We start from the raw sequence: 23,027 nt of genomic DNA, 5'->3' as shown, positions 1-23,027 counted from the left end.
TTAGCATTTCATATCAGGAAGTACGTCTTTCAGTATCTTTGGGGCTAACAAAACTACCAAAAGAGCAATAGCACGAAGCACTGGGTTGAGGCATGTTTTTATCAGGTATGCTGTTGTCTTTGTCAGGAGTCCATAGAGAAATTTGCGGTTCACTGCTGATGGCAGGAGGGGAAAAAACAGTATTTCTTATTGTTGATCCTGTGAATATAATTGTTCTGATTTTGCTGTTTCCTTGACCAAGTATTTCCAAGGCAAATTGTATATTGTCCTCACTTTTGGCCCATATGCAGGTTTTTGTGGTGTTTCTACAAACTTCCCCCCAAGCATTGGTCTCAAACTACTGTTGTTAAGAGACAGGACTATTTCCTGTACTGGATACCTCCATCTTAACAGACACTTGCTGGCAGAAGCACTGTTGCACTGAGTAAGGTTGTGCCTAGGTCAGCAACTGAATTCTGATTTTTTTTAAACCTACTTTTTATCACAAGGAGAAAAGCCTGCCGTCTGTATGCTGAAGTTAGCTTATTCCTTCCAGTGAGAGTAGTTACAAGTAGGGTAGTGCAGGGTAGGGAGTTACAACTGGTAGTTTTTTGTCATAAACTGGTGTGTTGCAAAGTGTTCCAGACTCTGTGACTAAGGAAGGGCACAGTAAGTGTGGTGACACGTTTATAAATCAGTGACTATGTGCCTCTTTCAGACTGGAGACACTGGAAGCAAGAAAGTGAGGTTGAGGGAAACATGGCTGAACTTTGCTCTTTGTGTCTGATGCTTTGGGTACAGAGCAGCTCGTTCTGTTTTCATGTCTGCTTGGTGAGACTGATTTAAGGCTCGTTAGGTAAAAATGTGTAAAGTCATTAAAGCTGCTCTTCTTTGGAAAGCAAGCTGTAAATTATAGCTGCTTTTCTTTAAGAAGTACAATCCCGATGTAGCACTTGCTTGTTGATTCTAGTTGCTAAGGCGTTTACACACACACACACACACACTCACTCACTCACTCACTCACTCTATATATGTAAAAACTGGAAAGTCGTTAGAAAATGTCTATGTTACATTTTCAGTTGAACCTGGTTCCTAGTTGGGGCTTTCTTTTGGGTGTGGGAGTAAAGAAAAAAGTAAATCATTACTACGGTTATAGTGTATGCTTGATTCCCTAAAACTGGCATCAAATTTAATAGTTTCTCAGTGAACTAAGGCAGTTCTGACCTTTAAGGCTTGAAGCAACTTTGTTTGTTTGTTCATCACCTGATTACCTTTGCTGTAGAAAATGTGCTTTTGTATTTGGTGTTGTATTAACCATGACTTTGAGCCTCTGGACCTTGACATGCATTTTTGTTTTCAGGATTCAGTGCTATTTCTACAAATCTTCTCTCTGTCTAGGTACTCCTTCCCTGTGGCGAAGCAGACTTCCACATTATAGGTTCTAGTGCCTGAACAAACCCATCATTAGTTGGATAGAAGAATTTTGTAAAGGAAGAGTTTAATAAACTGTGTACAGAAGGGCTTGTGTAAAACCATGTAAAGTTTTCTTTGTATAAAATTTAAATGAAGTATCATTCATTTTTAAAAATCAGATTAAAAATTATATACTGAAAGACAGTCTCTGCAAAAGGTATTAAATTAAAAAAATCCTGATTACCAAAACTAAGGGGAATCCAGGATTTCTTGGGTAATCTGAAGACCAACCTAATGCCTCTGTAACTCAGTGTAACTTCCAAAGGTGTGTGTTTGTGATAGATGAGTCTGTGATATCTGAAAGTTTCTGAACATCTAAGTTGTGGAAGAGTAAAGATACCAGTTCTCAAAAACATCCCACATCAGAAACACAAGCTACCCAACACTGCTACAGAGAGTTTATAAAGCTTTTCTAAAAGTCTGGAGAAGTCAGAAGCCCCCCAGCTTCCCCAAAGAAGGTGAAATCAAACGGTTCCTCTTCTCCTTTTGGAGATCTGTCTGAAGTACCAATTTCTGTTTCAAAGTTCTGAAGTTGCTCTTCAGCCTACAGAAGGGAAGCTCAGGAGAGCACTGGTGTCTATTTACAAGTTATGTGTTGATGTAGTGCCCTCTGGTGGGCTCAGGCTTACTCTTTTTGGTCTCGAGTGATGCAAGGCTTTTCAGCCAGATTATTGGATCAGTTGCAGCACCATCCAAATATGATCCAAATACGATGGATGTTCTGGCCTAGAGTGGGTGTTAAATTTGCCTATGTTGTGGTAGCTAGTAAGTTTTCAGCTGATGTGGTGGACTAATATGTATGTGTTGTTTGAAAACTAATTTTTCAATTAGTTTTAATTAAAAAAAAATCTCAATAGAATCTTTGTGGTAAGTTATATGCTGAAATGATATAGAACATTACTAAGAAACGTCTGACTTGCTTGCACTTGTTTGTTAAACACAAGTTGCTAAATTTATTTCACAGGCTAGCTCAAGTAAAATGTAATGTATTCAAATCATTTGTAACAATTCGTCTTTTCTTTAAGGTTTTGACAAAGGGAAGGACGATGTGTCACAAAGTAAAGAGGATACAGCACATTCTATATCAAAAAGCAAGGTAAGGAAAGCAGCCTCAAACTGGCTTAAAAATGTCAGCATGCAAAAGAGCTGAGTACCTTTTTTATTAAATACAAATGTGTTTAACTTTCATTGTAGATAATCTTGATGATTTCTCTTCAAATTTAGCAGTAGATAAAGATTAAAGCAAGTTTATTAATACAATTCTCAAGATGACCTCACATGGAAATCTACAGTTCAGATTAGTGAAAAGGAAACGTGGAGTCTTCTTGCTGTCCTCTTGGTGTCCAGTTTTGCCTAGCCAAACGTAACAATGGATTTAAGCCAACTCTTTGTATGGAACAGCACTTACAGTCCTTTAAGATGTAGGTGAGGATGCTGTTCACCGAGCTGTAGCAAATCTTCTTTTAAGAATGCTAAAGAAACTGTAACTGGAAAAGCTTTAGTTTAATCGCTTACAAAGTTGCAGTCTAAAACATAGTTGCATGTATTCTTTTGTTCTGTTTATTGAAAGGGCTTTTGTACCTCAGAAGTCATGTATAAAGGTCCATTTCTGTGAGGCAATGAGAGCACAAAGGAAAGTGTGCTCAGTAGTACAGTAAACTAGATATAATTGCTATGCATCTTTATACTCTCTGGCAGTCTTATAGAAATGGAAAAGACAGGAGCCCGGCAAATTCATAATCATCATGTTATAGTCGTCCCCCCCCCCCCCCCCCCCAAAAAAAAAAAGTTTATTGAGATGCAGTGAAAATTGAGACCGTACATACTGGAGCTGAGAGATAGACACTGCAGTCACCAGAAACATAGCACTAACATCTTGGGATGGTTAAACTTTAAAAAGGAAGAAAACATGGACTACCACGGAGCAACCAAAAGACCTTTACTCTTGTTATATAGTGATCCCCAGTCTCCTCTTCCAGAACCTGAATGTTCTGATCAGCAAAAAGTGTCTGTCGTGTCAATGCACTGAATTTTTATCTAGTGTTTCTTATGTATTTAGAATGTGGAGTTCTGTAAAAATGTTTTTATCAGATATTTCATAAAACAGATGTCTTTAATGTCTTTAAAAGAAAAAGAAGAGACCGTGTTTTGCAAAGGGGGAAATTCTGTATGATTTGATCACTGAACTGAGGAGTTTGTCTGTTTTTCTTCCTTAAGCATCACTACAGGATAGAGTTTAAAGATGCTTTAAGTTATCTAAGTATGTGTGCTTGTATTTTCTGCTAGTGCATCCGCTGGTTTTTTTGGCTTTTACAAAGGAAGAACATGATAATAGACACTTAAAACCGTTTGTCAGGGTGCAGCAAGAGCAGGCTGCTCCCTAGGGGAAGGTGAGCCCGGGGTGGGGAGTGACTATACCAACGAGGAGGAGCGCAGGCCCGCAGCAGCCGGGCAAGGCGAGTGGTAACCAGGCTCAGCCAAGAGCCCAGATTGCCAGGCAAGTCCGTAGTGATGAGGCAGGTCTGAGGTCAAGCCAGAAACCAAAATCCATGGGTGCTGGATCAGTGAGGTATGTGGTCAGGCACAGGCGTATCTGTAACGTTAGCTCAGGCTAGGGCAAAGGGCTAGTACCTGAGCTGAAATACAGCTCCCAGGGAAGTGGGGGAGATGCATGCTTCTCACTGCTTTCTCACAGAGCTCTTTTCATAGCGGTCTCATCTAACATTACACAGCTGCACCATGTCAGAGCTGGCCGTAGGCACAGGCCAGGAAACCCCTCAAAGGGAGAGGGGATGCACTCAGGTCTCAACACAAATTTAAAAAAAATATTTCCTGTGTCAGAATCTTAAAGAGGAGTCGCTGTTTCCTCCAGTTAAAACAAATGTTTAATAGATGCTGAAAAAAATCAGAGCGACTTAAGCACTTTTGGTAACAGTTCCCTACTTAAATGATGTCATCAGAATTGTCCTCGGGGAAGGCAGCGTCGCCCTGAGGTCGATGGGTTTCTGTGACATCATAGCTGAGAAGTCGGGCCCGGAGCTGGTGTTGTGGGTCTGACTGGAACCACAAACCTCCACGTGTGTCACCTTTACCCCATCCTAGAGCCTCACCGGTCAGGGAGATCAAGGAAGGGTACTTTTGCCATTCAGCTTGCTTCTGATCAAAATGTTTATATTGGTCCAGAAACCTCTAAATCATCCTTGATTTGGAAGTCAAGTTAAAAGTGTTTATTTTAACTTGGATTTATTTCAAACTCTAATTACTCACCTTTTACTACCCAGTGTGTTTTTTTCTTCCCTATGCCTATTTTTCTTGATCCTTTTCTGTCCAGAATCTTAAATCTCTGTATACTTTGCTGTTACTTTGTTTACTTGCATTTTTCTGTTATCCAAGAGGAGACAGGTATTTCTACTTATCCTAACATAGGTTTTTCTTCATCCTTGTTTTTGCAATAACTGTGTGTGGCTTAATAAGACTAGTGGTTCCTTTATACCCCACAAATAATATTAAAGCTAACAGAAGATGGCAGTTGGCTGTCCTAGCTGTGGAGATTAAGTAACATCCCTTCTTTCTAAACATGGATCAGTAAAGCAGTAACGAGACTTGCCCAGAATCTAGTATAAAGGTACTGAACATACCTCACTGGGAATTGCAATTGGTTCTGTTAAAATGTTCTCCTCTTTAAATTTGGATCCCTGCAGCTTATTTTGTGTGGATGTAGCACTGAGACAGTTATTAGTTTAAAAATATCTGAATCTCCAATCTATTCCAGAATCTTGTACAGGTGAATATAGTGTCATACTAGTGAGCTTTAAGACTGATACTGAGAAAATGAATTTTTGTAACCTGGGATCCTTAGTGTTTGGGGGCTTAAATATTTATGGACTTTAGATTGTATTAGCTTTCTGTTAGTGAGCAACTAGATTATTTATGAATGTTTTACTTAAGTTGTGCTGTTATACCTTGCGTAACAACTTCATTATTTCTTCTTATGCAATAATGATGAGCATTTTTCCATCCTCTGTTCCTACATTTGAAGTACAGTATTTCTTTAACTTCTAGACAGAGGAATTACATTACTAAATTTCAAGTTGTATGTCTGTCTTAAAGCTGTATTTTGAGTGTTAAGAGCATATCTTTAATACATAACGATAAGGATTCCTTCCTTCTTTCAAGATGTATGTGGAAGTAGGAAGCACCGATTGCCCAAATGATTTTGAGATAGCAAGATCACTTCTTGCCATTAATTGTACTTATCTTTTTGGTGCTTTTTTTGGCTATATGCTTCATGCATGAGAATGGAAGCAAATCAGGAAATACTAATTTAGCATTGGCACAAAATAACAGTGCTTTACCTTGAAATAAAACTAGCTTAATTTTGGCACTTAACAAATAAAAGCGTGTTTGACTATTTTGACTTTTTGGCAAGTATAACAAATTAATAGCCTTATCTAAATAGACTCCTGTAAAGTGTTAATTCTGAGGTGACAAAGCAGGACCAAGGTTAAACTGTTGTTTGTTCTGTTTGTAATTCTTTAATTTTTATCTCTTTGGTTTGAGTGACCTGTGTGCTAGGGAAAAAAAAAAAAGTTTAAAGGCACTACTTTTATTATTGCATTAAATCATTGGTTTTCTCAATACTTGTATGTTTTTGACTATCACTTTATAGTACTTCAAAATAGAAATTCAGTGAATAAACGTTGCATTGTAGTCTGAGATTTGAAATTACCATTCAGAAATGTTGAACAGACTAAGAAGCTGTTTTCCATGTCCTTGAATTTACAAAGCTTAGAAGGTTATATCGATTTCTGCCCCCCCCCCCCCCAGCAAGGAACTTTGAGGGAATCAGATTTACATTTCAGTGCACAAAGAAATATAACTCTTTGTAATTTATCATATATATACTGGATCCCTGCTCAATGTTCCCTGAGGTGCAATAAGAATGACAAGTGATAACTCTGCAGTAGACTTCTTTTCTCTTCTTTTTCCTTTTCTTTTCCTCTGGATCCCAGAGGAAATCTTTGGCTGGCTCCAGTTGCCTTTTAGCTAGTAGGCAACAGATGCAAAGGAATAAACTTTGAACCTTATAAGACATGGGAAGAGGGTGGAAGAAATCATGTGGTGCTGAGGCAGCATATTGTCCTTTCATGAATGAGGACTTAGGTTTTATAAACAACCTTGAGTTTCTTGTTCCCCCATCTAGTGGCACTGTGAGCTTCTCTAAGATGACTTGAAAAATAGTCAGACCGTGGGGCTGGGAAGGAAGGAGCAGAACGAGTAGCTGTAGTGGTCAACTGTACTCTGATAATTTATAGAACAGATTAAATTCTAGACTGAAGAGACTGTATTTTCCTTCATGGGTCTTGGGGTAAGTGCCTCTATAGCAATCAGTCTGGAGGAATTGTCAAGTTATGAAGGCATTGGGACTGGGATTGGGAATGAAGGCATATGTCAGACGTGTGGACTCCCCCAGGGTTTAAATACTAGGATTTTCCTAAAACCCTGAAAACCTGTCTGCTAAAATAATACCTAGCTAGTCAAGAATATGACGTATGAGAAACAGAGTACATGTGCTAAATATTTACTGTATATAGTTCAGCTTCTGGAGAAATCAGACTCTTTTTGCCCTTATAATCCTTATGAAGTAAGACTCCATAAATAGATGGTAAACAGCTCATATTACTTTTTATGTGGAAGAAACAGAAGAAAAGTGAATGTGAATGGATATTTGTAACCTACCTGTGCATTTCAAATGCTTTTGTGAAAGTGCCTGAAGCAATAGTATATCCTGGTATCTATTATCGTCTCTTATTTATTCTGCATTTTGTGAATTTCAGTCTGAATCTAAACTTTTCAATGGCTCGGAGAAGGACATCTCTTTGTCTTCAAGCAAGCTTACAAAAAAGGAATCTCTCAAGGTGAATCGATTTCAAAGTATCTCCTCATGAACTGTAAACACACTCATATAGTTTTACCGTATTCTCCAGTGAGAAAACAAATGCCAAGTAGTGATGAGACCTCTATGGAATATCTAAGTATTGTGAGAAGTAGTGTTGTTGATTCTCTTCAGTTTTCCAATCTTACTGTGTTGTTACTTGAGTATGGGCTTCTGTAATGTAGTCTTTAAGGTGACAGAAGATTATAGGATAATTTAGGTTAGAAAGGACCTTGGGATGTAATCTACTCCATGCAATGAGATGGTGAAAAGAATTATCAAGGTTACAACTTGCAGTCCCTGTAGTTTTCCTACTGGCTTTGTGCCTGTGTTGTAACAAGACCAAATGCCACTGTTTGGCAGATAACATGGCAGGAGAAATGTAAAATTTTTTGCCACTAAAGGAGGGGAGATTATACCACTGTGAATTTCTACTGGCAAGGAAAAGTAATTGGTGAATGAAGGTGACTGACCAGATAATGTACCTGTAAATATGAATCTGGCAGTTTTCATGATCCTCAGTCTGAAAAACAAACTGCAGAAGTATCTGAAGTAGTCGGTCTTGAAACAGAACATTGAAGAGTCTTTTATATCTTGAAGTCAAATACTCTATTGTGTTTTAAAGCTACTTCTCTGTATCTGTATTGCAAATGGAACTTAGAAGTTTTTTTCCTTAACTTGTATTTATAGATGACTTTTTGTGCTGTGATTACTTGTTTGTGTCTGTGGCATTATAAATATTTTTATTATTAATTACAGGTTCAAAAGAAAAATTACAGAGAAGAGAAGAAGAGAGCTACGAAAGAATTACTTAGCACTATCACAGACCCATCAGTTATTGTTATGGCAGACTGGTTGAAGGTCAGAATTTAACTGTGAAACCTGAGCTGAAGATCTAGCAGCTGCCTGCTGCTTTCTCACCAGAATAGAAAAATTTCTATCTCTTAGTTGCTGATTAATGTTTTTCTACAAGCACAGGAGCTATTAATTGCATCCCAGAGTCTTTCTGCTCAAATCCTGGAGGAATAATGGAGTAAACCTAGCTCTTACTTACTGCAGTCACCGTAGTCACATCTCATATGCATCGCAATTAACTTCAGATGAGCTGGCTTTCAGACTCTTATTTTGTCCTTTTGTTTTACGCTTTGAATTTAAGCTCTGTTACCAGTAGCGAAAGTCATTCAGATGTGTTAGATATTTGAATACAGGCTTCTTTATGTATCTCTTTCTGGTTATTTTTCTTTCCTCTCGTAAGAGCTAACTGTCCTCTAATACTTGTATAAAAGATGAGAAATTAATTTCTTACGGATAGTAGTCAGTGTCATCAAAAGTACTGCAGTCTATTTGTTTAATTTCTTAAATTTGTAAACTTATTTCTTGCAAATTGTACAGAAAAGCCTGTTACTCATTTTATTAGCTTTGAATGATAGTTTATCTGAGAAAAGTTTCTCCAGCTTTTTGCAAAATCAAGGTGAATAGGCTAGAATACTGCTCAGACGTCAGATTGGCGTTCAGTCCTGAAGATGCAGAAGGAATTAAATTCCAGAGATGACAATTGCTGTAAGCAGCCTAGTCAGATATGCAAATTCAGGGACTTGAAAGGTTCTCCTGTCATCTATGGAATGAAGTTAATAGCTATTTATAAGAGATTTTATCCAAGAAATACACGTATATATGAAAGTTGTTATTTCGTGACTATTCTGTTTTTCTCACCAGGCTTCTGATCTATTTTCAGAGGAGCTCTGCTTTCAAAGATATTTATACCTTTATATATATCTGTATCTATATATTAATTTCATACTAGTGGTAAAATATTTTCCAAATAGAAAAATTCATGGAGGTTTCAGATGAAATCTCCAAGTACATCCAGATCTGTGTGTGTGTGTGTGTGTGTGTGTATGTGTGTGTGTTTAAAAAATATATATATATATACACACACACACACACACACACACACACATACACACACACCCATTTGTAGAATAAGTTTTCATCAAGAAAGAGTAGAAGAATGGGCATTAAGATTACACTTTTACTGTTCTTTTGATGAAATTGAATAAACATTTGGTAAAACTTTATACACTCGATAAACTTTGCTTGGAGTAAAGCTACTAAATAAATTCAATTTTAGTTGCCCTTTTGTTAAAGGGAATGATTTTGGTACTGACTTCACTCAGATTTAACTTTAACTATTTATCTTCTAGATTCGTGGTACCTTGAAAAGCTGGACCAAGCTGTGGTGTGTACTAAAACCAGGAGTCTTGCTTATTTACAAAACTCCCAAAAATGGCCAGTGGGTAGGAACAGTGCTCCTGAATGCTTGTGAACTCATTGAGAGGCCTTCTAAAAAAGATGGCTTTTGTTTCAAACTTTTTCATCCTTTGGAGCAGTCCATATGGGCTGTAAAGGTTAGTGGTCATCCATTAAGAACTGTATGTGTTATTAGCATTACCAACTATGAGTGAAAACAACCTTAATGAAAAGTTGGACTAGATATTCTGTTAAAGCTTAACTGGTTTGCCTATTCTGAATGTAAAACTTCAACATCTATTCTTCCTCATTACAAAAGGTATTTGATTTATGCTGTATAGCTTACACTGCTCTATATGCTTAAATAGCTTCATATGGTGTGTGGAAAGATGCCATTAAAGAAATCAGTTCAGTCCCTGACAGTGGTGTAAGCGGAAGAAAAGAGTATAGTACATAATGTTGTATTTTATTTCAATCCAATCTGATCTTACGATCATTACCTGTGGTGGGACATTTAAGGAAGGAAGTGATTTGCCAGAATGAAAGAGCTGAGATGGGTTATAAGCATTTCTTGGCTTCCGGTTCTATTATTAAGGATGTAATAAAACATTCAATAGTATATTGTACAATAGTATATATTACAACTCGTTACCTACTTATGTTCCTTTTTTTTGCTGAAATTTTAGAAAGATAAATATTTTCCTTCACTTTTGGTGTTTGCTTTGTCATACATGACATAATACTATTAGTAGTTCTTAGCCCATAATTGTTGAAAAGCATAGTGTGTTCTGCACAGTAAAGGATTATTTCAGTTTCTCATGAGAATCTTTATTTCAAAATTTGCTATTATTTACGTTTTATACTTGAATAAAAAAAACTATTAGAGTCCTTGTTTTATGTGTACATATGGAGCAGGAGTGTGGAAGCATAGCACAAGTGAATGTATTTACCTCCTGAAATTACATCTTGTTTTAGTTGAAATTATTGTACAATATTAAAACCCTTGTCAGAAAGAAGTATTCCCTCTGCGACATACATCTTAATACAGATACTAATTGTGGGACTGTATCTTGTGAATCTTTTATTGATATAGATGTGGTGCTGTGATATCTGTGGAATGCGCTACACTGTTTTTGCTTCTTCTTTATCTCAGACCAGGAAGTTAGTCAGCAAGTGTAATTCCTGATGTTTGTTTGAGGTCTTCTTCCTGAAGTATTATCAGTATTATCTAAATTTATGACATGTAGATCGAATCTTTTGTAGTTACTTTTTAGAATAATTTTATTTCAGTATTGTTTAGGAGGATTTTTCACTGATTAGTCGTGATGTCACATTTGCAGAACACAAACTTCATACTCTTTTACAAAGCTACAGCATGTGTGGTGTTAATGTGACTTAATGATTTATGATCATTTATACCTACATTGCAAAGTGGTGGCCTGTCTGCAGAAGATCACAAATCAATCTTATATTTCTTTATTGCTTGGCAATGAGAAATGGATTTGTTTGTTTTTTTTTAACTAGATATTTAGAATTTAGAGGACATGGCCCACCAGCTTTTTACTTTTTTAAGGTAGGTCAAATTTTGAACCTGAACAAATTGATATTGTCCATTCTAAATGTGCTGAGAGCTGGAGTGGCATTTATTCATTTTGGTATGGCTATTTGCAGTTGAGAATTACTAGTTTTAATTAGATGAAAGGCCTTGAAGTTTGAAACTTTCTGCCTTGTTTTCCTAGTCAACTATAACTTCCTAGTTACAGATTTATTACTGTGAGGCAAACGTTCATAAGCATAATAGCAATTGACTGATTTACAGAGTAGATTTACCAGAACAAGCCTGAAGTCTAAGATAAAATGAACCTTGTTTGCCATCAGCCTAGGAAGATGACATTGCAAGAAAATATTTACACAGGTGTAAGTACTGCAGGAGATTTTCTTGCTTGAACACACTTTCCACTTTTGGCAGATTGCAAATTCTCTTCTGCAGTAGTTTGAGGCCAGTCACTTAACATGCTCCCTTAAGCCTATTGCTGTGGTCTTTGATGTTCCTCATGCACTCTGAGGTTGCTGATGCACTGTATTTTGTTCATTCTCCTTCACGTGCCCAGTCCTGATGCCATTTTAATTTTCTGAGATTGCTACCTAGAAAAATTATTGAAAATAATTTTTCACTAGTAAATTTAGTTAAAAGTGTGACTGCTTATCTATTTTTGTTACTTTCTATGTATGTTCATGACATTTGAGTTTTATTGGCATGAATATTCTGTAGGAAGTAAATTTAAAAGTTTTTTTAATCTGTGGAAGTGGAATTTTAAACTTAGCCATTGCCTTGCAGTTGAGTACTTATATAGTCATTTAGTCAGGAACAGAAACAGTTCAAATAAAGTCACCTAACCAATGGAAAGTAACCAATGTCTCATAAAGAGTATTAATATACAGATAATTGGTTTTGAATTCATAACTGGTGACATCAAAATAAAAAATGTCCGGTGCTTTTGGAACATTAATCAGTTACAGAAAATCAAGATCCACAAGCAGTTATTCCAAAAGAAGTCAGCCTACTTAAATGTTCACTGCAAAATTATTTGCTCAGTTCTAATGACTGCGTTGTCAAAGCAGTCAAAGAGTATACCTTTCTCACAGCAGCAATCTTATCATTCCCAAATTACAGTTATTTGGTGCACAGTAAATACTATATCCTGTACACCCAGGTCTCATGGGCAGAGCTCTGCCCTTAGTCTGTGTTCTGTAACCTGAGAATTGGAGGACTTGTGATGGCCGAGGCCTTTGCGCAGCACTGCAGCACCCACCGTGCTGTAGCACTTTGCCCTCCCCTTTGCGCAGCGCTGCAGCAGCTCTCCTGCCGCACTGCGATGTGCCACGCTGTGCCACAGTGCCCTTCCCTCCCTGGGGCACCAGTCTAGACCATTTCCCCACATGCCCACCCAGTGATCTGCCCTGGAAACGAGGAGTGCTCCTGCATGGTGTTGTCTCTTGTGGCTTTTGTATAGTTAACTCCCAGTCCTCATATTTCCACTTCACCCAACACTTTTCATAGGTGCACCTTTCAACTCATTCTGAAGGAGGGCTGCAATATATAATCTTTTAACACCCAGGTTGCTGTTACTTTGTATTTATTATTCAGAAGTTGCTGAACATCATTTACACCAGCGCTGGCTTGTGTGTGTTGGTATCTAAGTGCCACCAACACTCCTTGCTATCCCCCTCCCACTTCTGGAAATGTTTTGGCTGTTTCATATGCTTGCTTCTAAAATATCTGCCTTTATCTGCTTTTGCTCTAAACTTCTGCTTGCTTTCAAATTCCCTCTTCTAAGCCGTGTACTAACTTTTCATTAGGCTTCTCTGGGGAAATCAACCAAGACCAAAATGTGTTAACTCATCAGTTAGGCAGGCTTAACCCAGCTTTCAATGATAGTTTCAAGTATTATTATTATTATTTTTTAATACAGCCCTCTTTGCCTATCAGTTGTCTTAAAGTTTCCATGGGTGAACTTTTCAAAGGAGCATGGTTGCTTGGTATTCTATTCCCAAAACAATGCTTGGCAAAAATAGAAGGGTCTTTGGGAATAATTTTTAAATTCCAAATGCACAAAACTTCATAGCGAAAATTAAAATTTGGCATTTTAAATCCTCTCTGTGTCTTTTGGTTGAACACAATGTCATGGTGTCCTGCTGATACTCCTTATAGAGGGACTTAAGCATCTAAATGCCTTTTATAGACCTGGGCATGGCCCTTTTTGGGGGGCACCAACTCCATCGAAGTCTAAGGTTAGGCACCTAAATATTTTGTGAATTGACTATTGGATAGTGGAGAAGTTGAAGAGAAAGGAGGGAAGGAGAAAGGAAGAAGGGGGAACCTATAGAGATGCCAAGTGTTTGGGTGGGAGGGGTTATCTTCCATTTTCTGTAAATGTAGAGTGACTTGTCTGTCTTCTGAGGACAGGCAGAAAGCTTGCATTCCTGGAGCATAGTGCAGTGCTGAGAAGCCAAGCACATTGTCATGTAAGATCAGCATGAAGTGGATCACTGAAAAGGGCCTCCTGTTCTCTGCTGTGGTTTGTCTTGCCCTTGTGTCTTGCTATGCTTATGAACCATAGCGTCCTGTTAGGAACCGAGAAGAATCTTTGCTCTCATCAAAAAAGAACAGAGACCAGAGAGGGGAAGAGCTGGCTGCTGTAAAAAAATGTGGGCTCTTCTGCTTGACAGCATTTGTTGTAAATCAGCTCTCTTAAGCCTCCCCACAGAAGCGCCTTTTGTTTTGCTTGCTTTTAATCTCATCCCTTCAGCTCAAATACAGAGCTGAAGAGGAATAGCTTGTCCCTTGCAATCTCTCTATGTGCTGTAATCCCTTAAAAGTGAGGGTGACACCCCCAGTAGGGTCCCTTTTGATGTTTTTGTCTTCCTGCTGTAAGTGGCATCAGCAGAGCATTTGCAAGTTACTATGCCAAGTATGATTTACCAAAAAAACCACCAAAACTATCTGAATGCCAAAGACCTTTCTCTTCAAAGTGGGGCTGAACTGGGAGCTGTACTTAAGAGTGAGGACCCTGAAGAAGAAATCCAGTAAAAGAGGGCTGTCCATCTTTCCATTCATGTCATCATTAGATGGTGCTGAGTGACAGCAAATAGCCCTGCACTGTGTCAGTTTGAATGATAAACTCTAAAACTGAATTAAAATATCTAATGCTGTTGCTTCTGTTTTGTATTTCAAGGGTCCAAAAGGTGAAGCAGTTGGTTCTATAACTCAGCCATTACCCAGCAGTTATTTGATCATCCGAGCTGCTTCAGAATCAGATGGTAAATAGATATTTTAGTATTTTTCCATGATTTGAGAACTTATTAGAAGAGAGATGGCTTTAGTTCTTTTACTATATCTATTACAGCACTGTGTTTGCAGTTCCACAGTTGTTAAAGCTCTCCATTAGCCTAGTGCATTCAGTTATGTTGGTACTAGAAGTTTTTCATGGTTATTGAAGCAGAATATTGACCTGAAGAAACTCATTGGGTTCTGTACAGTTCCCTTGCTATGGTTGGGTAGAGGAGGAAAGGGGCTATTTCAGATTTCATTATGTTAATTTTTGTCTAATATTCAGCCTAGCTCCTTTTTAAAGTGCTAATGTGGACATACTTTGATTCTAATGCAACTATTTATGTATTATAAAATGCAGTAACATTGCAGAGCTCTAGCAGTAACAATTCCCTCAAAATATAGTTTTCTAACAACCCTTCATCACAGGGGAGGTGGTGCTCAATATTAGTGCAACCATCTTGTAAAGTTATAAAAGGGAAACAAAATTTAAGACTGTTGTGTAACTACTTTAGCAGCTGCTTTCCTTCTGTTGGTTAATTAAGCTTACCGGTGCAGGCTTTAGAAGTAGGACTTTATTTGCCTTCAAATCAAGAGATGATTTTTTAAAACATAGTATATTTGAAGGGGAATAGAAGAAGTAGCATTTTGGGGTTATTCTAATTCATCCCAAAAGCGTAAGTTTATGCTACCTTCATTATTATATTCAAACACTTTATTTATTAATGACTTGCAAGTTGGAAACTGATTATATACAGGAGAATGAAGAAATAAGGAATGGAAAGAATGAACAAATTATTTTCTGTTAGTTACATGACTTTTTGTGAAAAATTAAAATATCCAATGCTTTATATTGAAGTGATATTTATATGTTACCATTATAGCTCCTTTTTCACATTGTTATTGTATTACATTGGCAAATTTTGCCAAGTGATGCAGTTACTTAGTCTTCAAAACTAGAGCATGGTGCAGGCAGCTTTGGAGGAATTCAACAGTTAGGGCCTAGATGGAACCGCAATACTTACATTAAGGAAGAAATACTAGAATATACTGTAATAGAAGCATAACTTACCTTGCTTGTTCTACCCTGAAACATCTTTTGTACCAGAGCTGGGTAGCCATGAGTTATTTTTGTCACCACCAGATTTTGTTACCAGATTATGAAATCCAATGCATGTAACATAGAACAACTCCTCTCTTTTTCACTGAAGTGCGTCTTCAATGAACAGATTGAGAAAGGACTGTGAAATTAGGAAATTGAAGTTGTACAGTTTGGTTAAATACTTAATTTTTACTCTAGTAACAAATCTGTCTTTAGGCAGGTGTTGGATGGATGCTTTGGAATTGGCTTTGAAATGTTCAAGTCTACTTAAACGTACAATGATTAGGGAAGGTAAAGAACATGATTTGAACTCTTCAGCAGACAGCACACATGTGTCTTTCTACGGTCTGCTTCGTGCTAACAACTTACACAGTGGAGAAAACTTCCCGTAAGTAAATTAATTACTAAATCTGATTGTCCTTTTGGCAAAACCTCATAGCAGTAACTTCAGTTTTCCAGAGGGAGAATCTCTTTCTAAGCTTGCAGTTTCTTTTGCTCCTGAATTCTCTTTAGATGCCTTATTTGCTCTGTGTTTGTAAAGGTTTGTAAGAGTAAAATTAGGTACAGAGGGAGGTTTGGCCCAAGGAACTCAAAGTGGGCTATCACATCTGTAATTTTTAAATATTCAGCTCAATTGTTAAAGTTTAATTTTTGGTATCCTCAAGTTGGTCTCTCTTGTATGCTTCACCTGAAAATATGAAGTTCAATTTGTGTGATAAAAGTTGGTAGATCTGAATATATGTTGTTCTTTGGTTAAAGTATGAATAATATAGTTATTTAAACAGTTTCAGCATGTTTTAGCTTTGATTCATGAGATGAATTAATAATACTTCAGTCACTCTATTTAAAGTTAAGTCACTCAAGTCAAAAGCAGCACAAAAGCTGAATTCTCACACTTGGATCTCTTCAGCCTTTTTGGTATCAGAAAGTGGATAAAAGTTATCATGTGGTATCCAGTGACTGAGTACACTTGAGTAACTGCCTGTTCAATTTAATAAATGCTTTCAGCTAGATTTTTGGGAGCATAATGAACTTTCTCATAAAAATATTAGTAAACAAGCATGATAATTGTGTTTTCAAACACTTTGATTGTGGCAGCAAAGTGCATTAGAAAATACAAAAGATTTACTCCTTTATCTAAAATAATTAGGTCTGAAACATGAGCTGTTCATGATTTTTCTGAGTAATCTTCCACAAATTCAATATACTTTTGATTGACATTAAAAAAATATTTTGAGTAATCACTCACGTGTATGGAGAGTCAGTTGCCTGTCTGTCTTTTCTGGGTGGGCAGGAAGTTTGTATTGCTGTTAAAGTATGTTTCTGTGTTTGAGGTGGAAGTAAAGCTTTGCACTGGGAGAAACACAATTCTTTCTGGCATAAACAGTCTGAGAAAAGGCAGATTGTTGCCTCAGATCCAATTCATGGCTCTATCCACATGACCAAACAGTCTCTTTGTGGAAGTTCTTGCTCCTTCCATTCTCTCATGAAAAAGTAAAATTGCTTTGTACAGTTCAGCTGAAGATCTGTAGTCATCAATAGTAATTTAATGTCATTGTGTTCTGGTCTGATAGATAAGAACTCTTCAGCTGGCCTGAATTACAATCACAGCAATTAGTTACAACTGTTAAGCTTAATTAAGACTGATGTTTTAATTAAGTAGTTCTTTGGATGTAGCCTATTCTAAGAGTGTTCAGTGTTTAACTATCTAAGCAACAAAAAATTTTCAGTCTCAGTTTTAATGAGGTTGGCAGGAGAGGGTGAAAAAAGGTGAAGGTGGTTTTAGCTCCATATTAACACTGCCCTACACACTTCCTACTGCAGGTTACGCAGTTGCACAGCCTCCCAGAAAGACTGAGGCATGCTCTGCTGGGGCTTGGTCAAAAATTTTAAAAAGGCCAGCTCTCAGCTGAAGTTAACTCCTATATCTTTGAAAAAAATCAATATTTACTTATACTGCCTTAATCTGAGAGAAGAGGCAATGTTCTCCACCTGCCAATTAGTGCCTTGTATGAAGTACAACTTCAAATAAAGAATCTCCTGTTTTCATTTTATCTTTTTCTCCTAGATAGAGAGCCACTTCCCCACCCTGTTAGTGTGATCCCATTTATCCAAACTCTGCAGAAGTCTTTCTCCTTCTTTCCAATTATGCTATAGTGCTATTGCACTATATAACAGTTGGTTCAGTCATGTTATTTAGGTTGTCTACTCATGCATTTGCACAAACAAATATTATGAATAAAAGTTATTTGAAGTGTTACCAAACATAACTTCTTCTCTAATAAACAGTGAACTTTACATATACTTTCAGGCTTTTTTGGTCTACATGCATGCCAGTATATAGTGAAACTATACAGGGAAGACTAATCTGAGAATTTAATAGGTAAAAATATAAGGAAACTAAACTTAGTGCATATAACATTTCAGTGAAAAGAGTGCATCCTGCATTACTCCAGCAAAGCTAGTTTGACATTGCTACCAGATCAGGGTTGATATTCACTGGCACTAATGTTTTGTATTTTGTCAAGATCCTGGTTTAGAAACAAAAAATTAGTGCGTGGAGTTGATATTCATTTTGTCTTTATTTTTTGTAGGTTAAATGACAGTGAAATTGAAAGGCATCAGTTTAAAGATCCGGATATGTACTCTGACAAATCTGATAAGGAAAATGATCATGATGAATCTGATAATGATGGATTGGGGAAAAGTGAAGAAAGTGACAGTGACACATCAGAGCGACAGGACGATTCTTATGTTGATCCTGAACCAATCGATATTAAGGAAACTACTTATTTGGAACAGAGTCATGAAGAACTTGGGGAGGTAAAGTGCTGTTTATGTAGTGGGCAGACCTCCTTTCCAAAGAGCAAGCTGATATTTTAGGGGTCAAATCATATTTGGAAAACTGACTTGCAGGATTGGCTTTTGTATTTTTAGCAATACTGGGGAAAAATTTTTTCCACCCATGTTCTGCTATACCATACCACTGTTGTGCTTTTGTCTGAAATTTTGAGGAAAGATAATGAGAAGATTATTTGGAATATTGCTCTGAATAACTGAAGGCATTGATTTTTTTGAAAGGACCACCTGCAAGAGAAGCTGACTGTGTCTCTGTCCTTTTGTTGTTATTTCTAATTGCTTTTCATTAACTTATTTGTAGGGTTTTTTTCTTCAAATAAAGAAGTAGGAGCTGTAAATATTTTAACGCAAGCTGTTGCCTCTCTTTTTCTACTTTTCTTTTTAAGAGAGGAGTTGAAGAGCCATGGGGTTTGTGGATTTCAGTAGAAGGCTTGCTGTCCTTTCTGTGGTCACCTTAGATTCTACCACATTGCGCAAAGTTACCATTCCACTTGTGCGGGTTGTCCTGTGCATCTACGTGAGGCAAATATGAGGGGGATTTGTTCGTTTAATTTGCTATTAAGATACCAAAAGCTTTGTAACCAAAAACCAAAATTAACTTTTTCAGAAATCTCCTCTCTCTCATGTGCTGTGAGAAATTTTCCATTTTTTAATACTTACTGGACAAAACTGCTTGGTGTTTTGTTACTTTCTAGTATTGTTTCTACATGGCCTTTAAGTAAAGTTTAGGTTGATAGTTAATTCTTGACTGTGCATTTTAGAACTGTTTTGGAAAGAAGGCTGCTTTTCCTACAGCTTCGCTTTTGGTTTCAGAAGCTGTAAGGAGAAATATCTCACATCATCTTGGACAGAAGGGAGGCATGTTGGGGTGGGGCTGCTGGTTTTGCTCACTAAACCCTAAGTAGCTCTTTGAGGGAAAACAACTGATACCGTTGACTGGTTGAGGCAGGTGAAAGGCATAAATGTGGCAGCTTTCATGGTGGGGAAAAGTTGATAGAATAAACAGCCCTTTGCTTTATAAATTCCGCACATGAGAACACAGGAAAAGGTACTTGATACCTAGAAAAAAAGCTAAGGGAGGACTTCTGAACAATATTCTATCTCCAATTTTTCTATGATGTTTTAGGGCTGATGAAACAAATCTGGTTTTAATGCTGGATAGTAAATCTGGCATCCTGCGTTAAAGATGTATCATATGTCTGTTTAGAGGAACTTGATCTTTCTCCCATAGTTACTTCACCTCTTCTGAGTATCCAGTTTTCTGTTCTCATTCCATCCTTAGAATGTGTTGATCTCTCTTTTAAAAATTATTTTGTTTCACCTTTCTGTAAGCAGTTTTTTATTCATCCTAGGCCGGGGAGGCTGCTCAGACGGAAGTAGTGTCAGAAGAAAACAAAAGTCTGATCTGGACACTGCTGAAGCAAGTCCGTCCAGGAATGGACTTGTCCAAGGTTGTATTGCCTACGTTTATCTTGGAACCTCGTTCCTTCCTGGACAAGCTGTCTGATTACTACTACCACGCAGACTTTTTGTCTGAGTGAGTCAATCCTATCTCTGGTTTTCTTTATTTTCATTTTTAAACTAAAACTGATTAGCAGGTGAGATACTAAAACGTTTGTTCCTTGTGTGCTCTTCTTAATTTAAGTCATAGACTGCTTAGTGTTTGAATGCTTGTCTGGCAATATATCAATCATCAAATATCCTTGGTTTTTTGAAAACTAAATGCTTAAGAGCTCATATGGTACATCTTGAAGGCTGTCCCCTATTAGTAATTTAATAACAATTCTGTTGCAGACACTTCTGTTACAGCTTTTAGAGAGTGGTTAAAAGCCTTCTCAAAATTAGTTTTTTTCTCTAGGATGCATATTTAAGATGGTAAAACAGTACCAGTTAGCATTTTTAAAAAAGTATTTGGTTACCTACAAGTTTAGAATGTATTTGCATGCTCAAATAAAGCAAGTATTTTAAAGGAAACAAATTGAAATATTATTCAACTCTCAGTTCTGTACATGAGTATATCAGTTTTCTAAAGCAGTATCTTTTATAAATGGAGGAACTGGAGTGGATGGAAGAACTGGAACAGGATTTAGTGATACAAAGGCCTAAATACTGTACATCCTGCACTACTTTTCTTTCTTGTGATTAAGCTTGATTGGCTTTGTAAAATAAACATTTTTTTTATGTCTTTCCCTGTTATATAGGAAGGAGAGAGAGCTTGTTTGGGCCTAAAGTTTCACAATGTGGTCTGGAAAGATACAGTTCTCTTTTTGAAAGAGAGAAGGATTCAGTTTGTCAAACTAAACGTGAAAGTAAATATGCTTTCAAAACACAGTCTTCTGAGGTGGATTACACCACAGGTGCAGGGTCTGTTAGCAGTAGAAAGAAGCAGGAGTCAAAGATAGAAAACAAAATATTTAGTATAATTTCAAAAACATTATTTTTATTACTCACTGGACAAGTAGGTTTTCTAAATGTTAAGAGACCTCAGGTTTACTTTAGTAATTTTGTCCTTTGTGTACCACGTGCAATATGTTTTGTAGCACTGTCTCCCAGACCTGACCTTGGGGAAAATTTCCATGGAAGGTACTCCAGAGTAGTCCTCCAAGGAGGATTTTGCCCATACTTGGAACATAATACTTTCTGGGTTTTGGAGGGGTTTTTGTATGTTCCTCTTTTATCATTCAAACAATTTTTATCCTGCTATGTCTGCTCAGTCATTTACACATTGAAATCTTATACAGGCATACCTCATTTTACTGCACTTTGCAGATACTGGGGGGGTTTTGTTTTGTTTTGCTTTTTTAGAAATTGAAGGTTTGTGGCAACTCTGCATTGAGCAAGTCTATTGGTGCCATTTTTCCAACAGCATGTGCTCACTTTGTGTCTCTGTGTCACATTTTGTACATTGCTTTTTTAGACATAATGCTATTGCACACTTAATAGACTACAGTATAGTGTAAACATAACTTTTATATGCACTGGGAAAACAAAAAATTTGTGTGACTCGCTTTATGACGAGACTCACTTTATGGCGGTGGTCTGGAACCGAACCCACGATATCTCCAAGGTGTGCCTGCATACAAAATAGTATGGTCAAATACATTCTACGCAGGCTTCCTCATGCTCTGTAGAGTATGTTGTAGGTGAGAGGAAACTTGTGGAACAGACTGGCTGAAACAAACACTAACTTACTGTACTTGAAATGTTTTCCTTGAATTTATTTTGGATTTACACAAATTCTTGCTGTTATTTTGGTAGGTTTCTGGCAATCTATGTTTCATTGTTTGTACAGTTAGAGTTTCCCTTCTCGGAAAAGACTCCGTTTTGGAAGAGCTGTTTCTGATTTTCTGTTTGATTTCCATTTTGAGACAACTGTTTGAAAATTTTTATTTTGATGCATCATGCTGGAAGTTTTACAGTACTGCAAATCACAATACATCATTTTGGTCAGCTCCTAGTTATAAGATATATCACAAGGATTTACAGGATGTTATAACTGAAACAGTACATAATGTAATTCATTTCTGTATTTGATCTGTCCCTTCCATTTGTTTCATAGAGCTGCTCTTGAAGAGAATGCTTACAACCGTATGAAGAAAGTAGTGAAGTGGTATTTGTCGGGATTCTACAAAAAGCCAAAGGTGTCTCTTCACATATTTTGTCATTAGGCTAGAGGCTCTGTCTAGTTTCAGAGCTTTGGGATGTGTTGGAGTATGTTTTGTTATTTAATTATGTTGTTATGCATTTTTTTTAAAAGCAAGGTTAAGTTTTCGTTATTTATACGATGGAAAATCGGACATTTTTGGTCGCTAACCATACTTAAAATAGACTATATTCAACTGTTTTTTTTTTCCCCTTGATGTAGAAATTGAACTAAATTTTTTGAGATAAAATTGAGACATTTCTTTGTTTACCACTCTTTGGCGTATTTCTGGTGAGGGGGAATAGTAATATTTCCACTTCTTCAGTTAGCTTTGTACTATATATTCTTTTTGTAGTCATGTTAGTGGGAAACAGTATTGACAGATGAAAGTGCTTTTTAGCTAACTTCATACAATAGGTCTGTAATAATTCTCCTACTATAATTTTCAATTTCTTTTTGTCCTTATATGTAGGCTGGGAAAATTTAGTGCATGTACCAAGTCTATGCTGGTTCCCATAGAATGAAGAGTAGAATAAATGTGCATGATATTCAAATGATGAACTCAAGTACAACATGTTCTAAATTATATATTATGCTTTTTTTTTTTTCCTCAGTCTTATCTTCAGTGTCAGACTGGTAAAGTATTTTGTAAGTTCTCTACCTGCAATGTATGACTGTTCTGTTTTTCTTCAGGGACTTAAAAAACCCTACAATCCTATACTTGGTGAGACTTTCCGCTGCATGTGGATTCATCCAAGGACAAATAGCAAGACTTTTTACATTGCAGAACAGGTAGTTGCAATACCTGGAAAAAATGTTTTTGGGAAAAATACATTTATAGCATTTTTGTGCTAGACAAATGATGTGGCAGTTTCAAAAAAAGTATTTAAATACACGAAAAATATTCAAAAGGTTTTCCTGATGAGCATTGCTCTTTTACAAATGACTCTTTTAG

At 36.9% G+C, this 23,027-nt stretch overlaps 1 protein-coding gene across 9 annotated transcripts in view; it reads left to right on the top strand.

Annotated features, from left to right (window-relative positions):
• The window catches only part of OSBPL8 (oxysterol binding protein like 8), a 101,015-nt gene that overhangs the window by 63,692 nt on the left and 14,296 nt on the right, over positions 1-23,027 (top strand). For all 9 annotated transcript variants that reach the window (XM_026074298.1, XM_026074295.1, XM_026074297.1 and 6 more), the window contains 10 exons: positions 2,478-2,548; positions 7,290-7,370; positions 8,147-8,248; positions 9,592-9,795; positions 14,374-14,458; positions 15,787-15,958; positions 18,165-18,393; positions 19,782-19,966; positions 21,989-22,070; positions 22,766-22,864. In XM_026074298.1, the coding sequence (XP_025930083.1) occupies positions 2,478-2,548; positions 7,290-7,370; positions 8,147-8,248; positions 9,592-9,795; positions 14,374-14,458; positions 15,787-15,958; positions 18,165-18,393; positions 19,782-19,966; positions 21,989-22,070; positions 22,766-22,864 (1,310 nt within the window). The remainder of the gene's footprint in view (positions 1-2,477; positions 2,549-7,289; positions 7,371-8,146; positions 8,249-9,591; positions 9,796-14,373; positions 14,459-15,786; positions 15,959-18,164; positions 18,394-19,781; positions 19,967-21,988; positions 22,071-22,765; positions 22,865-23,027) is intronic.

This window comes from Apteryx rowi, unplaced genomic scaffold (assembly GCF_003343035.1).
Source record: "Apteryx rowi isolate R43461 unplaced genomic scaffold, aptRow1 scaffold_385, whole genome shotgun sequence".
NCBI classification, from domain to species: Eukaryota; Metazoa; Chordata; class Aves; order Apterygiformes; family Apterygidae; genus Apteryx; species Apteryx rowi.
The sequence above is the reverse complement of the archived record's forward strand: the minus strand, read 5'-3'. Positions and strand labels throughout refer to the sequence as shown.